The 18969-nt window shown below is 39.4% G+C and overlaps 1 protein-coding gene across 1 annotated transcript in view; it reads right to left on the reverse strand.

The window, feature by feature from the left end:
• The window catches only part of SARNP (SAP domain containing ribonucleoprotein), a 55758-nt gene that overhangs the window by 14831 nt on the left and 21958 nt on the right, over positions 1-18969 (reverse strand). Inside the window, exons 5-9 of the mRNA XM_080935169.1 lie at positions 18284-18335; positions 16543-16616; positions 16064-16092; positions 14172-14197; positions 12150-12218 (exon numbers count right to left, since the gene is read on the reverse strand). Of these exons, the coding sequence (XP_080791295.1) occupies positions 12150-12218; positions 14172-14197; positions 16064-16092; positions 16543-16616; positions 18284-18335 (250 nt within the window). The remainder of the gene's footprint in view (positions 1-12149; positions 12219-14171; positions 14198-16063; positions 16093-16542; positions 16617-18283; positions 18336-18969) is intronic.

Here is an 18969-nt window from a genome sequence, read left to right on the forward strand (position 1 = left end):
GCTCATGCCTATAACTCCAGCACTCAGTACAATGAGGGTCATCAACTTTAAGACAAGCCTCAGCTATAGAATGAAACCATTACCAAAAAAGAGGAAAAGGGGAGAGAGAGAGAGAGAGAGAGAGAGAGAGAGAGAGGCAGAAGGTGTAATCTGCATTTGCTAAGCTTTCATGAATCATTATCACTGTTTTTAAACATGTTTTTTATTTGAAGGTTTATTTTTATTTTTAAACTGTGTGAATATGTGTGCATGCTGAAGTAGGCCAGAAGAGGGCATCAAACCCTCTGGAATTGTGACTTCAAGGCCTTTATAAACTGCCCACATAGGTTTGGGAAATATAACTTGGGTCTTCTGCAGCACTGCAAACCAAGGCTTTAGAAGGTACTCTCAACTTCTCAAAACCAACTTCTATCCTTGTTTTCCTTTTACATTTACAAATCCTCAAAGAATGTCAAGGAAATAGACCCATTGAAGGAACTACTAAGACACTCAAGAGTGTTCTAAATCACATATACAAAACGGTGTTTAACATTAAAGGAACTATCATGAGGTAAGCATGGTCTACTGTTGTATTGTACTGTACTACCCTGTCTTGTACTACAATGCATTATAATGGTTATTGTTGTGGTTTGGTTTTTTTAAATCAGGGTTTCACTCTGTAGTCCAGGTTGCCCTTGAATTAAAACAATCCTCTTGTCTTAGCTTCCCCTGTTTTGGAATTACAACTCAGGTATTATTTTGTGTGTGTGTGTGTGTGTATAGGTATAGTGTGGGAAAATACAATATTTGTGGCTTTACACACTCTAAATTAATCCCTTCTATTCAATAGTTTTCCAAAACTTAAGTGGCACTTTACATGCAATAAGCATATCAGCTAGATGTCCTAATAGAATTTTTGAATTATTTACTTATTTTATGTATATGAGTACACTGGAGCTCTCTTCAGACACACCAGAAGAAGGCACTGCAGATGGCTGTGAGCCACCATGTGATTTTTAAAAAGTGACTGTCTCCTTTTTCCAGCAGAATACCAGCATTAATATCTCTATCCAAAAACAAGTTTAAACTTTTGTTCATTTCCAAACTCAACTTCAAATTCAAGATCAAATTTAAAAGAACATTTTTCAAAACTTGCTAATTTTATCTTGAATACAAGCTGTGTTGAGACTGTCCCCATTGCCAAAGGAATCAGCCCACTTTGAGGCAGTTGTGCCCTGTGAGCAGAATGTTCAAACACTCAAACATTCACCTTCTTCAATCTTGCCAGTACCACTCTACTTCCTAAAAAGAAACCCTGAGAAACTAACAGCAGCCTCAAGTGCAATTCAGGCACATTGGAGAATTTTAAACTCAGAAATTCCCAAGAACACAAAAGTAGTTACTGGACCCAAGTAAGAAAAACCCTTAATATTTTTATCTTGAGAGACCAAAGCTTGATGTCCTTCTACTGGTTAGTGCAACAGTGATTCATCCTTATACCATGTGAGGACAGAGTCCAATCTGAAGAGTAAGTCAAGTAGAAGGAACCTAAGATACTACAGCGAGTCTTCCCTCAGGAACCTTTCTTTTGGCCTGACTGAAGAGGACTGATGTGTAAGAAGACAGCTGTCATCTTACCCTTTTTCCACCCCAGTGTGAGGATGTGGGCCCTTGAATATGTTAGTGCTTTACCAACTGAGCTCTAGCCACAGCCCCAAGCCAGTATGCACTGCAAATAAAACAAGTAGCTGGTGAATTATAATATGCATTAAGATGTCAGAAGTTCTCAGACTAATCTGATTTTTCCAAACAAATTTAAGGTTGTAAGGCAAAAAGGCCTTAGGATAGATTTCCTCATCTACCACCATGTGACTGACAACAGGATGGAAAGCAGAGGACAATGGGAAATAAATATGACATGGCCTCAATTTCCCAGAGGTAAAGTTACGAAACTCGAGGGTAAATGAGCTTCCAATTTCATACTCACAGGGTAAATGGCAACAGCTGATGGCTTTTTTCTCAGAAATCCTTCTGTGCTTGAATACACAGCAGTCACCTCCCTGCTTCCTGAAACTCATATGACCTTATTTTTTCCTGAGCCTTTATGCCAGAGAGTGCAGAGAACATGAAGTGGTCCCCAAAACTACTATGACGTATGCACAGCCCAGGCAGACTAAAGGTGAAATACAAGACTAGCAGAAAGCCATGGTAAAGAGGTCTAGTAACAGTCCCTAAACATACGCAATAGTCATCTTTCCTGCACTCAGCAGTTTCTGGCACAGGAGAATCAACAGTATGTGAGAACTGTAGAGCCCAATAGAATCACAGACCCCCAAGGACCCATGTTTCCTACCTTTGTAAGATTTGAAACCAAAGACTCATCAAATGTTCTTCTCAAAAGTTCCTATCACTTTTTTTCTGGAATCCAAATGAACACGAACACACACACCACACATACACAAAACTAAGTGTCTCTTTGTCTCTGTCTCTCTCACCAGAGGACCAGAAGAGGTCTTCCCAGCCTTGATCTAACTGACCTGTAGGATAAGAAAAGCAGGTGGAGGAAATGAAGACTTCACACTTGAGACCTCAGGAAACCAACTTCTATTCAAAGTCCCCACCTCCTTCCCTTAAAAGCCAGGAAGCTATTGCTTTTAAGGCAAAGTGATGCAGAGCATGGCAGAAATGGAAGTCAATAAAGGGAAGTAAAACTTATGTTATCCCAAATATTCAGAGAATAACAATGAAATAAAAAGGGGGGGACTTACTTGAGCACTCAGAAATGTAAAATGAAGGTCTTTTCACTTGGACTACTTAAAAAACAGATTCTTGGTGTCATACCAACGGAAAACATCAGGCTCTCCAAAGAGCAGGCTTATAGATCTGCAATTATTTATTAATATTGTATATGTGCACACACATGTAACAGTTCATGACATGCATGTAAAGGCCAGAGAACAATTTTGGGAAGTCAGTCCTACTTTGGCTATGGGTTCTTGGGACTGAGTCCAAACTGCCAGGCTTGAACACCAAGGACTTTCACCTCCTGAGCCATCTTGATAGACTGAAGTATATATCTCTTTGTTTTTGTTGAGACAGAGTTTTACTGTGTAGCCCTGACTGACTGAAACTTGCTTTGTAAACTAGGCTGGTCTTGAACACACATACTTGAGATTAAAGGTACAAGCTAACGTGCCTTGCCAGGAACTGTTTCTTAAAAGGACCACGGCATTCTTTACCTATGTATAGCCACACTTAGAGATAACTACAATTACATTTGACAAAGTGTTTATTCAAAAATTCCAAAAACATCTTCTCATTAAATGCAAATAAAGCTCCCATCTGCTTTATTTTCCCACAAATACTACAAATAAAGATCTCAGCTTCAGGGACTTTATAAAAGTCAAGAGAAAAGCTGGGAGGCTGGAGAGATGACTGAGTAGTTAAAAGTGTTGGCTGCACATCCAGATAACGCAGGCTGGACTGGCAGCATCCACACAGCATTTACAACCATCGGCACCTGCAGTTCTAGGGTATCTAATGCCCTCTCTGCTCTGTAGGGACACTACAGACATAGACACAGACGCAAGCAAAACACCTACATACATAGAACAATAAAAATAGTTGACAGAGTCATAGATAACCTATTACATACTTAGAATTCAAACAGAGAAGCAGTGAAAATCTTTTACAGCATAACTCAGCACACAAAAAAATGCCAAAGGTTTGAATCTGGAAACTGAGGTCATCCTGAGCAAAGTAGCAAACTACAGCTCCTAAAATTAATAAGCAAGTTAAAAATTTTAAAAAGGCAACAGGACCAGGGCACACCTGTACAGGGGCAAAGAGTAGAATAATTAGGCACAACCATTAAAAGACCCTGTAAAACTGAGAGAGAAGCAGGAGTGTCAGTCAAGTAAGAAAGGGATTGCTCTGAAGACACACTACTTCCTACAATAAAGTCACTTCTCTAAAATCACTTCCACACAACGGCATGGCAGTGAGAATTCTGTAACTGCCTGCGTCGTGCCTGAGCTAATTCTACACCAAATATTCTCTAAAGTCCACATTAAGCATTTTGATCAATCTCAGTGTGTTTCTGTGAAATAAATTAAAAATAAATAGATACAAATACAAGACACATCTCCACAGCTAGGGAATTGAAAACTCAACATTTTATATAAACTTGAAATGCTGAGCATTGCAAAGATATTATTTCCATCCTAAGAATCTGCTCTGGAAGTAAAGTATGGTTGGAATAAAATACTAATTAAAAAGAACAAAATAAACCACCACACTCAAGACCCAGGAAAGCTAGCTTCTGGGAAGGGCAGCTGGCAGCAGCAGCAGATGATTTGGAGGTCAGTCTCAGATATGGAAAATTCAAAGACAACCGGAGCTCCAAGAGATCTTTGTCTCAAAAAACCCACAGAGAATGGGTGTGAGGGAGGGATCGGCACGCTCCAGAATCTGACAGGACGCTGGCTACTTGCAGCCATCACTGCCATCACATGCAGTAGCTGCTAGACGAGTAAGCCTTGATAACACTGCTCAGCAACATTCTTATTTCCCTTGGAGACACCATTCCATTTCATTTCCCACTCATCAACATACTTGATTGCTTTTGTTTTTCTGGTTTTTACAGGCAGAATTTCTCCATGTAACAGAGCCCTGGCTGCCCCAGACTTGCTCTGTAGACCAGTTGACCTCAAAAATTCACCTGCCCTGATCTTCCCAGTGCTGAATCAAAGGCTTGTACTATCAGCTGGGTTTTGGGTTTTTCTTGTTGCTGTTGTTCTTGTTTTTTAGACAGGGTCTCACTGAGTAGCCCTGGCTGACCTGGAGCTTAAGAGTTTCATCTGCCTCTGGAAGGCTGGGATTAAATCAGTGTCTCTGTCTCTCTCTTAAAAAAGGGGGGCGGGGTGGGGCTATGAATAACAAACCTATGCTAAACTAATGAATGCCAAGAGAAGAAAAGTCTTCCCCAAGGAAGAACACACCAATTGGTTATTTAGTACTAAAAGGCCCTAAGAAAAATACACATACAAGTGACATTATACAAGCTTAGCAAGTTGTATTTATATATTCAGGAACACATGCATGCACGCTTAACAGTTAAAGAAAAAAGAGACCATAAATTTAATTAAAGAAGAGCAAGGGGAAGGGTACATGGGTGGGGTTGGAAGGAGAAAAGGGAATGAAAAAGTTAAATACATAATTTTATTATAATCACAAAAATTATGAAAACTCAGCAGCCTTACAATATAATAATGACATAGAGAAAAAGAAACCAGAGGGAACAATGAAGATTTAGGCCAAAAGTAATCCATATATTCAAGCAACTCCAGCAAAAATTCCATTAGCAAGCTTCATAACAACAAAAAGGTTAAAACTGTATGAAGCACAAAGGACCCCCAATAGTCAAATCAACCCTGGGCAAACGTACAGTACTAGAAGTATTTCCACACTGACTTCAAGTTATATTACAGACTCACAGCAACAACAAAGACATGGTACTAGTACAAAACCACACATAGAGATCAATGGACTAGAAAAGAGGATCCAGATACAAGCCAGGCAACCACAGTCATTTGACTTTTGACCAAGACACTCCAAGTACACACTTAAGGAAGGACAGCATCTTCAGCAAAGGATACTTAAATGAGATTATCTACCTGTAAAACAAAAATCAACTTCAAATGAATAAAGGATGTCTGCAAATGACAAGCACTTGAGGAAAGGGAGAGCTAACTTCAAGATATAAACACAGAGAGGGAGTTTCTGAGCAGGACTCCAATAAGTCAGGAAATAATAATCAACAAATGGGATCTCATAAAATTAAAAAAGTTCTTTACTGCAAAGGAAGCTGTCAATTAAATGAAGAAGGTGTCTATAGAATAAGAGATCTTAGCCAGCTATCAATCCAACAGAAGATTATTATCTAGAATATACAAAGAACTATAAGGAAATAAAACAACCAATCAAAAAATAGGCTAGTAGGCTGGAAAGATGGCTAAGTAGTCAGTAACACATACTGCTATTTCAGAGGATGAAGTCTGCTTCCAAGCACCCACATCAGGTAGCTCAAACTACGTGTAACTCTAACTCCAGGGATATCTAAGGTTTTTGGCCTCCACTAACCCCTGTACTCACGTGTGCACACACATACACATAAATTACAACAGTTGCTGGTTTTGCAGAGGACCCATATTCTGTTCCTAGCACCTATACTAGGTAGCATTTATGTGAATAAATGCTTATGCCAATAGCTTTGGCTTGTTCTGATTAGCTTGTAACTTAATTGTCTGTTTATTCTAGTTACCCTCTTCTCAGGTTCATACAAAATTCTCCTCCAAATTGGGATAACTCCCCCCCCCCAGCTTCTATTTCCTGGAATTCCTCCCTCCCTACCCCTTTCCCTTTCTCTCTCCCTCTCTGCCAGAACTCCCACCTCCTATTTCCTGTCTCAGCTCACTGGCAACAGGTTTTTTTCATTGACAGGTGATGCTTCCATACATTTCACAAGAGATTCTCTCGACAGTGGGCACAACAGTGCTTTGGGGTGTGGGAGGGAACCAGGGTCCCTCTATGTAGCCCTGGCTGTCCTGGAACTCTCTATGTCGAAGAGGCTAGCCTCTAATCTACAGAGACTATCCAGTCTCTGCCTCCCATGTGCTGGGATTAGCGACATGTACCACCAGGTCTAGCTTCACATGATGCTTTTACTTACATTCAGGCATACATATACAAGCTGTAGTATCCTGACCTTCACACACACAAACATACATACACACAAGCTTAGTAGCGCACACAAACCATCACCCCCATAATAAACAATTTTTGAATTATAATTTTAAAAAGGTGTCTTAACAGAAGCATCCTGCATGGGTGAGCAATGCTTCCTGGGAAGACATGTTATAGAATGGAAATCTGAATACCCAGTAAGAGATATGTTTTCCTGTGAATTATTGGCCAGGGAGACCCTCAAGGCCACCAAAATAACCCAGTCAACTATTAATGTTTTTGGTTGTTCACCATAACCTTAGTGTTGAATACATAGCACACTTTGCTTCAGAGACAAAAATAACTGGAAAACTTCCTCCCTGCTGGCTAGCTTTTACAGTACCACATATAGGCCAAGTGGAGCTGGAGTGGGGTTAAAATTCATCAGTGCACTAGCTGGCAGTGGTCTCTGCGTGCTACATACCAACATGCCCACGAGTGAAATAACGTTATGACCAATGTGGTGGGTAGCTAACTCCCCACACTTGGGAATCCACGCCTGGTACTGTCAACCTGGTCAAAGCATGTGGCTAGGGAGGACAAAATCCCTAGGTGGGGAACCCACAATTGTTGACTTACTACATAGATACATTGTCAAACTATCCTCTAAATACTTATATTTATACCCACAGGCTACTGCTGCTCTCAACCTTGGTCAAAAAGCTGCTTTTCTGCAGTGCGTAGCAGTCCATGCACACTCATAACTGGTTACTGTGCTAAGAATGCTCAGCCACAAATGGGACATGCATATCAACCTCTCATGTAAGACTCACAGAATATCAAAAAGGGGAGCATTATGGGACTGGAAATATGACTCCAAAGTTAAGAGCACTTGTTGCTCTTGCAGTGTGTTGGGAGCAGAGCACGAAGGTACTTAGGTCACCACGGTTCTCCAGAGAAACCAGGAATGCTAAGCAATGCAGGACTGTCCCTCTGATGGGAAAGATGTAAAAACCCTGTTTTCCATCCAGAACACCAGGAACAGGAAATAATTAATAGTCTAGTGATTGGCATTATCTGTTGGGACAGCCCATACCAAGTTCCTACAACTAGGACCAGTGTCTAATGACTCTTCATTATCTTTACAGTCAGAGGCTCTCCTGAGCTCCCCCAAACAGAATTAACAGAGGAGGCTAATAGCCCAAATAACCTCCATGCTATTTCTACGACTGATACCAGGCCAGTCCCTTCCGTAGGCCCTTAAGCTACTACAGGAGCCTATCTTCCAGGAAGAAATATGTACCAAGTTTTGAGGTAGTTACGCTTCCTAGCACACTGGAGATTATATTATACCAAACCTTTCCCAAATAATACTGTGTTTACATTTGTTGAGAATAAACTGCCTAGGATCAGACTCCCTTAAGTCTTGGTCCAGGCTGATGAAGTCACTATCAACCAAGTTTCATTCTTACCTCTTGTGCTTCACTTCCTGCCTGGTATGACCACCTATAAAAGGTCTCCCTTGGCAAAGGACCTGAGTTTGATTCCCACGCTTAGATGGTAGCTCAAAACCATTCTAGGGAAATCTGACAGTCTCTTCTTTGAGTTCAAAGCCAGCTAGGTCTACATATCGAGTTCTAGGCCAGTCAAGTCTACACAGTGAGATCCTGCTTTTAACTGAAACTATTAGTTATTATTCAATTGTATTTGAATGGTACCCATGTGTATAAACTGCTACTCTCCTTATCAATACCATGATGAGTAAGTAATATTAGCTTCTTGAGGGTTAGTATCTTAAATTTTTCTAAGCTTCTACAATTCATAGATCAGGAATCTTTGACAGCAAAATTTCATACCAAAAACTCTATCAGAGCTGTAGAGCACAGTAGAATGCTTGCTGAGTGAGTTCAATGCCCAATACTGCCTACAAAATTAAATAAAACCACACATACACACACCCCCAAGGCAAACAAAACCCCAGTAACACAAACAATACAGCCTCATGCCCCAAACCAAACATGCCATTATTTCCTCTTACACAGATTCTTATAGCTCTTAAATTAGTGTGTGAATGAAATGAAACATAATTCAAAACATATGAAGACCTTAGTGGTCTCAACCATATAGTTCTTGAAAATGTCCTATCAGAAATTTCCCAGGGCTGGAAAGATGGCTCAGCAGTTAAGAGCACTGACTGCTCTTCGAGACGCCCTGAGTTCAATTCCCAGCAACCACATGGTGGCTCACAACCATCTGTAATGGAATCCGATGTCCTCTTCTTGTGTGTCTGAAGACAGCTACAGTGTATTCACATATAATAAATAACTTAAAAAAACAAAAACAAAAGAAATTTCCCAAACATATAATTTCTGATAAACAGAGAAAGATACAAGCCATAATTAATGATATTACTGGTACAGCATCCAAAATTTCACTTTGCTTCTCCAAATTTTAAAATCAAACCCTCCCAGACTCTTTGGGACTCATGTAGTCCAAACTGGCCTCACAATGTGGCTGAAGATGACCCTGAACCTTGATCCTCCATTTCTACCTCCTAGGAGTTATTATTCGAATGCCCTACTCCATCCACCCAGTTTACAAAGTAGTGGGAATGCCAGAGTGATCCCAGCATTCCACCACTTATGCTACGGTCTTACCCCTAACGTTATCCCCTGAAACCATGGCAAAGTTAAGTGTGTCTATCAGCCAGCAGTGGTGGCGAATGTCTTTAATCTCAACACTTGGGGGGGCAGAAAAGAAGGGACGAATTCAAGGCCAGCCTGGCCTATAGAGCCAAGTTCTAGGATAGCCAGGGACAAACAGAAAACCTTGTCTCAAAAAATTGAATTAAAAAAAAAAATGTATGTCTAATCTTAATCATAGTGCAGAGTGGAGAAGCATGACAACCGAAGCAAAGTAAACTATTTATTTAGTTCGTTCTGCCCCCTTTCTCCAAATTTCTATACCCAGGTTCAATTAAAACTGAATGGCACATGTGATGGTACCACTCCAAGTACACAGAAAGTAGAGACGACTGGGAAGGGTAAGTTCAGCTCAGTTCATTTCCCACCCTAGCAGGGACAGAAGGAGCAGATGACTGGATAAACACAGCTCAGAGAATGTCCCCTCTACCATCTCTCCTTCATCAGCTCTTTGCCCACCCTCAAGTTTGTTTTACTAGGCCAGTAAAAGGGGTAGGTTGTTGCTTTATTTTTAACTTAAATAGATGGAGAAAATAAGGGAAAAGAGATCTAGGGTTCTACATTGCCTCTTAACTTCTGAGACAGAATATCATGTAGCCCAGTCTAGTCTTGAACTTGCTATGTAATGACGATCAACACGAGCTCCTGACTCTCCTACCTCACACCCTCAAAAGTGTAGACAGAGTCTCTTATGTACTGTGTGGAAGCATCTGTCAATAAAAAGCTCATGGCTTATTAGCAAAAGGCAGGAAAGATTGGAAATCTATCATCCAAACTGTGAGGAGACAGATGTATGACACAAAGAAGAGGTGATCAACCATTTGGCACACATAAAACAGAATAAACGGGTTATGTAAGTTACAAATTAGTCAGGGAACAAACCCAAGCTATGGCCCACAAATATGTAAGTCTCACTTATATGACTCACAAATAAGTAAGTCTACGTCATTGTTCAGGAACTGGGGCACAGGGCGTAGAAAAGACAGTTACACAAAAGTAACACACAGTGGAACTGACTCTTCTTTAGTGTCTCAACGTACTTCAGGAAAGTCTTCTCAAAATTAACAGACTATTAGATTTCTCATCACTAGCCAATAATAAGCATGTGGTGTGTGTGTGCATGTGTGTGGTGTAGATGTGTGTGTTTAGGATAGAGTTGTACAGCTCAATCATAGAGTGCTTGGGAAGCACACACACGGCAGGTACTGTACTTGATCATTAGCCTCACTACTACCCATCAACAGTAAGAATAAAAAAATCTAGAAAAGAAAAGGATTGAGGATTACTTAGTAGGATAGTTAATCACGCGACAAGTCCCAAGTGTAGGAAAATCTGGTAATATTCCAGAAAAGAAAAGAAAGATGAACTACAATTAGTAAGGCTGTAAATGCTTCTTTTTCCTCCACAAAAATCATTAACACTTGTCCCATGCATTCCTGAGAAGGAAGAAAAACAAACAGTCCAGTGTTCTGCATAGTGCTTAGACTTGCTTTTCCTCTTTTTAATCAACATGCATTCTGCACAACTTCCTAGACTATTAAGCTTTACTTTAAAGCATGTCAACTGTGTAACAATGTAACAAAGCAGAACAAGCTACTCCAAGCAGACAGAGCAGTTGATACATAGACCCAAATCCAGGCTTGGCTGGCTGCTCCTTCAGATTTAGTTTTTAACAAAAATCTATGTCCTCTGACCATAAGTAACTGTCTTCATTCCCTCTATGCAACTGTTGCTTCTTCACTATCACCAAGCCCCTCCATCAACAGGACTTACACAAACATGTCTCGTGAAGGCCAGGAAAACTGACAGAGGGAAGTGAGCTGTCAAATGTAGACTGAAGAACAAGATGGGGAACAGTAAGATACAACTTAGCCAGGTCTTATTTATGTGGGTTTAGTCTGTGGAGGAAGTTGTTTGTTAGCCTATAGTGACCATGGGGCTTCAATGAGAAACCTTTTGTATAAAAATATTGTCTAAATGCCAGTGCCACCCTCTGGTGTCACCTCCCTTATCCTAAATCAACAGTAGCCTGACAATTGAGGTAGAGATGTGAATAGACAGGACTCTAAGCAAAGAGAAAGAGGAAAGATGACCTACAGATGGGGGTAAGAGAGGGAAGACAGAGCTCTTTAAGTTTCTGTGTATACTGAATGTGTATAACACAGTTATAGAGCTAAAACTGAAATATACGTGCACTCATGAAAAAGTCAGCCAAAAACTGAACACAATTTCTTCAGATTGTTAATGTGTCCAAGCTGTACATTTACAGTATGAAGAGATAAGCAGATTGTGATTTTTAAGGAGGTGTCATAACTATTTCTATATGAACTCCAAATTTTGTTCTAGGCACATGTTTTCTATTTTATTCCCATTACACCTGTACCGGAATAGTTAAAACATGCTTTAACATTACTGTAGGCCACATCATTTCTTCAAAAACAGGGTCTCGCTACAGAGACCCACCTGCCTCCCAAGCACTGGGATTAAACTATATTCATCAATGGATTAAAAAGAAATAGGCTATTTTAGTAGTCTGGGTAAAAGACATGCAAACAATCTACTGAACAAAATCATTTTGTTAAATAGTTCATCTAATGTAATCAACAGTAGGGCAGTGATGTTCAAATGACATAAAAATGAAGTGCTAAAAAGCCAGCTTCACAAAATGACTTCCCAAAAGTTATTTCCAAATTCCCATGCTGTTCTAACATTCTAAAAACAGAAATTAGAGCTAACATTTATTACCTTTCTAGAGATGGAAGAGACATTCAAACCAAATCTCTGTGCTCTTTCCTTTAGTTTATCCAGGTTAACCTACAAAAGTAGAGATACATTAAAAATAATAAAGAGAAGGCAAACACTATGGTTAAAAACTGAGTTCAAATAAGCCTACCTAGAATCAAACATGCCATGTGCCAAACTCAGGAGCTAAGTGACATAAATCCATCCCAACTAAAAATCCTCTTCTGAAGTAGACGGTGAAGGACTCAGCTCTTTAACCCTTAATCAAGGGCAGCAAGAGCCTAAAAGAGTTCAAGAGCAAAGTAGGCTAAACAGTGCTCAAAAAACACCACATATAAAAAATCATCACCATTCCAAATAAGTCCACCACTCACAATCCAAATTCTTTCATTCCCACACACAATCTCTAAAAGTAGACTGGTTTTAGTTTTCTGAGACAGGCTCTTCTTCGATGTGAAGCACAGGATAGCCTTCAAATCACTATATATCCCAACAGGCCCTCAAACTTGCAATAATCCCTCTGCCTCAGCCTCCTAAATGCTGGAATTACAAGCATGTCACACCAAACTCTGCTAAGTAATGAATCTTTAAACAAAGGTAAACTCAACTTTATAATACAAATGATACTACTCAACTCAACTTCCTCTTTTCTTAGAAGTCTTGATACAATCATTTAGAACATATTAAATGATAATAAAATATTTCAATTTCAGTCACAATATTGACTGTGGCAGGAGTTCAGAGTTAAATCCATTTTATCATAACACCATTTTGAAAATTCGCTGACTAGTCACAATGGCCCAGAAAGCACCACTCTAATTCCTCATTCTTTACTCTCAAACATGTATGCATAGCATATATAAATATGTACATATATTGCTTCGTTTTACTTTTTTGTGATGTCTGACCATATAGCCTTGGTTTGCTTAGAATTCACTATATAGACCAGGCTGACCTCAAACTGAGATCTACCTGCCTCTGCCTCCCAAGTGCTAGGATTAAAGGATTGTACCACCATTCCTGGTTTCTCTTAAATTCACAGGCAATATTAAGGGGCAACAGGCTGGAGATGTAACTTAGTTGGCAGAGTGCCTGGCTATCCTGGTTTGGTCCCTATACCACATGACAGACTCATGTGCGTGCAATACCAGCATCCTAGAAGTAGAAGCAAGAGAATCAGAAGTTCAAGGCTAGCTCAGGAATCATGAGACCATATTTCAAAAATTAAATCAATTAACTTATTAATTAAAAAAAGAAAAAAGAACAATATCTTCAAATAGACTTATTAAGTTGCTTCTACAGATTCTTTGTAGTTATTAAGAATCAGAAGCTGGGCAGTGGTGAGCACACACCTTTAATCCCAAGGCAGAGGCAGAGAGGCAGAAACAGGCAGATGGAAGTTTGAGAGAAGCCTGGTCTACAGAGCAAGTTCCAGTATAGCCAGGACTACACAGAAAAACCCTATTTTGAAAAAAACAAAACAAAATAAAGAAGTTAGGCCTTGTTTAGTAGCTTTTAGTCTTTTTTTTTTTTTTAAGTTCAAGGTCATAAACAAAAAGGTTAGCCTTTAGCCAACAAAAATCTACTTACCCTTTCAAAGTAATGGTGGGTAGGGAAGAAGGTTATCTATAGTAATTTGAGTATGTTGCAAGTTTTCTAACTTCCCCACTTCAAACACTTAAAATTCAGAGCATACTATACTGAAAATTTACCAAACTCATAACCTCAGAGTCCCCTCTAATCTGACAAAGAGACTCAATCTTCAAAACTACAGAATTAAGATCTAGCTTTGTGGGGTTGGAGAGATGGCAGAGGGTTTAAAAGCACTGGTTACTCTACCAGAAGACCTGAGTTCAATTCCCAGCACCCAAACAGCAGCTCACAACTGTCTGTATCTCAGAACTCAGGGAACCCAATATGCATACGGAATATAGACACACATGTAGGCAGAATACATTCACATAAAACAAAGGTTAAAAACTATTTTTAAATTCAATTTTTTAAAAGATTAAAAAAATTTCATACCATGGGTTTGGGGTCAGATGATAAACCTAAGGAAATAAAAATTAAAGTTACTTAATATTTTTAAAATTTCACAACATTAAATATTCATATCAAATTAAAAGCATAAACAACACACAGGATAAAAACCCTTTAGACATGCATGAGACCCTGTCTCAAACATTAAATTAATTGATTAAAAAAAACAATACCTACAAACAGAATATATAAGTTACTTCCTCCACAGATTCTTTTGTGGTTATTCACAATTAGACAGTGGGGTGGTGAGAAGGCTCAGCAAGGAAAGGTACCTGCTACACAATCCCCAGAGCCCATATAAAGGTGGAAGAAGAGAATGAACCCACATGGCTTATCTTCTAGACACTGGTTCAAAGACAAAGGAAACAACACACACCCATACAAGACTTAAAGACACATTCACAGCATCCTCACTGAGGGTGGGCTTAGAGAAAAATAAAGCCCAGCCTACTTCCAGTTCACTCTATGTGCTCCACACCTATGTTTCAAGATGTGAGCTCACAGCTCCCTGTTTCTGCCACCATCCCGGGTGCCCCGCCTCTGCTCCAACACTGTTGGCTCTTAACCCTGGGGAACCATAAACCAAAATAAAGTCTTTCTGCTTCAAGTTGCATTCCATCATGTGTTTTATCGAGTCAACAAAAAAGTATCTAATATAGCATGTATGCAGCAGAAGATGACCTTGAACCCCCAATCCTTGGTCTATTTCTCTTGCATGCGAGGCAAGAACATTACAAACTAAGGTTCAGACACAGCCACCAGCCCCCACCAGCCCACGCCTCCCCCCTTTTTTTCCCTTATTCCTCAAGACAGGGTTTCTCTGTGTAGCTCTGGCTGTCCTTGAACTCACTCTGTAGACCAGGCTGGCCTTGAGCTCATAGATATCCACCTGCCTCTGCCTCTTAAGTGATGGCATTAAAGGTGTATACCACCACCGTCCTGGATCCTGTTTTAAGATAGTTTTCTACTATTTAGATGAGGCTGGATTTCAAATGGCAACTCTCTTGCCTTCGTCTCCCAAGTGCAGGAATACACTGCTACACCCTATCTTAAGACATATTTTGTGTGTACACATGGAAACCAGAGGACAGCCTCAGGTATGGTTCCGCAGAATCTGTCTACTTTGTTTTGTTCTATTGAGAGAAGGTCTCTCACTGGCCTACACCTTACCAGTTATTTTCAGAATAATCAGCCAAAAGGCCCAGATACGCAATCTGCCTCTGCCTGCCAACTACTAGGATTATAAGCACATGTTATAATATCCTGTTTTTTTTTTTTTTTTTATACAAGTTCTGGGGATCAAATTCTTTTCAAGTACTTTACCCACTGAGCCATCTCCTCAGCTTTTAAAATATCATTTTTAACATTTTACATAGTCTACTATACTACAGTTTACACTTAATTAATACTGCATTGGATACATGTTTTTATTTTCCAATTTATTGATCAATATATATGATGCTAACATAAGCCTCATGGCTAAGCCTGTAAGTATATCAGAGGTTACTTCTTGATAACTTCTTAAAAATAAAATTGTGAAGTTAAATACAGTCTCCTTCACTTTAATACTATGCTAGCTCAGAGCACTAAAAAAGTAAACAATAATTTTATGCTAATAAGACACAAAAATAAGTGAACAAGGTACTAAAACTTTTTCAGAAGTCCTAGGGAAAAAAAAAAAAAAACAAAACAAATGTTGAGGTCTCCTCTCATAAATTCAGAACATTCTCTTCATTATTCATATCCTAAGGGTACAAATGCTATAGCCTCTTAAGGGTTTCTAGAGCCAATAAAGTTACCCAAATTTGGAGGAATGAAACCTATAGTCAGAAAAAAAGACAAAGTAAACTTTCTCAAAAGAACCTCTTTATTCTCACCTTTTGTTGGAACTGAAGAAATTCCAAACCTGTAAGAAGAAAAAACAAGCTAAATTTTAGGAAGCTGTTCACACCCTTAGTTGTCTGTGTCCGTGTCAAGGGTGCATGACACTTCTTTCTTGTGATCTCAAACTTTGCAATCATTAGCTAATTCTAACAACCCCATGAAAGAAGTTCAGTTTACTCTCCTTCTCACCAACAGTCCAAGAGTCCACAAAAAGAAATCCTCAGACTCAGAAGCAGCTGCCAGTTCCTGACTTTTACCTATCATAAAAACCCTGACCAATGATGACAAAACCCTGTGTATAGAGACTACATCCAAATCAGCAGAAATGTCCTGAGTATGGTCCAAACTGTATTCATTAAGTTCAATGAAAAGCCTTCTACTTAAATCCAACCATTATAACTAGAAACAAAGATCTGACTCCTACACCATCATAACATTTCTACCTCAGATTCAAACAGGTACAAGCACTCACCTTGCTGCCCGAGCAGCCTTCTTACTCTCCAAGCTTACAGGTACATTGAATCGTTCAGCCCTCTTCTGCATCCTCTAAGTGATAATAAACAAAAAATGAAGGGAAAACTGTAATTTCTTGTTTTTAAGAAAAAGTTGGTTAGGATTATTTCTTACAGTTTAACTGAAAACACTGACAACCTTAGACCATATCAGATAGTATCCATTCTTAAGGCTTAACATAACAATTGTTCCCAAAAAGCAAACACACGCACACACTCACATTCTCAAAAACAAAAAGAAATAAAATAAAATCCATATTCTACACAAACCCCAAAACACAGTTATATTTTGTTTGAAAAAGGTACACAGAGAGAGAGAAACCAAAGGAGCATATTGGTTCCAGTATAGGTCATCTAACAGTTAAAAACACCACCACCACCAACAAAACACTTCCTCCCTGATTTCTATTCTAAATACATTTCAACTCAAAGTCAGGAAAGGAGGCACACTCCCAGCACTCAGGAGGCAGAGGCTGGTGGATCTCTGAGTTTGAGGCTAGCCTATATAGTGAGTTCCAGGGCAGTCAGGGCTCCACGGAGAGACTCTGTCTCAAAACAACAACAACAAAAACTACCTCTCTACTTTGAAAAGTACAAAACTAAACACAAGATCTCAAATGAAACCTGATTTCAAACATCTTGAGATAAGAACCCAAAGAAATTGCTCTCACCAGCTGCCAACTACCAACTTAAAGGGAACATCAATCACTGCTACTTTTACAAGTACATAAAATGCTCTCAAACTCTAATCCATTGCCTAGAAACTTAATAAAGTTACTATTAAGACTACAGTGGAATATGGAACAGGTGACAGCTTAACTATTCACTATGCCAGCCCAAATATTTTCCTGAGTTGGTGAAGAAAGAAACCTCAATTGTCAATGTTCCCCTAGTTCCCTAATAAATCTATGAATAAAGACTTACATGGATCAAGCTCAGGATTTGGCCACAGGGACCTTTACCTACAATGCCAACTTAACAGCCCTAAATAAAACATTTTTTAAATAATGATGAAGACAGAAGAAAAGGTTAAAAATCAGAAACAGCTAGACATGGTGACACACACCTAGAATCCTAACACCAGGGAGGCTGAAGTAGAAAAATTTTGTTTGGGGCCAGCCTAAGCTACATAGTAAGATGCTATTCTAAAGAAAAAATAAAGATAAAAATGGGGCCTCAATGATTGAAAGTGCAGGCTGTGCAAGTCTGGTAACCTGAGCTAGAATGTCCTAGAACCCATACAAAAGGCAAATGTGTTGTGCACATCTACAAACCAAGCATTTCTGTTGCAAGATGGGAGGTGGTTATCTGCTGGAAGCTCATGGGCCCAACAGCCTGGAGCATACATCCTAGCAGCAGAAACAAGAGACCCAACTAAGTCCAGCAAGATGCTTCAGTGAATAATGTTCAATGCCAAGCCAGACAACCTAAGTTTTATCTCTAGAACCCACATGCTAGAAGAGAACCAATTCCCCCCACAAGTTGTCCTCTGACCTATAAAAACACACACATACACACCCTGATAGATAAATAAAATGCAATCTTAAAAAATGTTTTTAAAGGAGAGACTTCTACCTCACCAAAGTAGAAGGCAAGAACACAACATGACAAACTGTCCTCTGTCCACACATATACCATACATAGCATTTATGCATCCACAACACCACCCACCTCAATAAGTATTATAAAAAAAGTACTTACCTCAGTCTGAGGTATTCCAGATGTAATTTTTACCACCTTCTTTTCTGATGCCCTAAAAAGACAGATTTTTTAAAATATTTATTTACTTTATGTATATGAGTACACTCATATGAGTACACCAGAAGAGGGCATCAAATTCCATTACAGATGGTTGTGAGCCACCATGTGGTTATTGGGAATTGAACTCAGGACCTCTGGAAGAGTAATCAGTGCTCTTAACCTCTGAGCCATCTCTCCAGCCCAAAAAGACAGATTTTTAAAAGTCAAAAAAAAAAAAAAAAAGCCCTGCTATCTTAACCCAAAACATTAGAAATTCGCAAAATTCACCTGAATTGTGTCCTTTGCCCCTCATGTGTCTACCACCCCTTAATCCAAAAAACCATGAAGTCCATAAGAACTCTGGCTCTTTGAACTGTCATCAACTGAGGAAAAAATGAAAATAAAATTAAGCTACTTTACCTAAGGTTGGAGACAATAATCAGCAAAGAAGTCAGGCTGAACACACTGGGCTGAAGGGACACAGTCAGTCATTTCATTTGCTTTTAAGCACTTCACAGTTACTCCTGAGCTAAGACCTCACCAACTTTCAATTAAACAGTTCTCACTTTTCATTACAACATTTAACTAATGCTGTACCAGCCCTGATTCTCTTCTTTTGTAAGCCCCTATTGCTCCCGTGGGATTTT

The sequence above is a fragment of the Micromys minutus genome (assembly GCF_963924665.1).
Source record: "Micromys minutus genome assembly, chromosome: 22".
Taxonomy (NCBI): domain Eukaryota; kingdom Metazoa; phylum Chordata; class Mammalia; order Rodentia; family Muridae; genus Micromys; species Micromys minutus.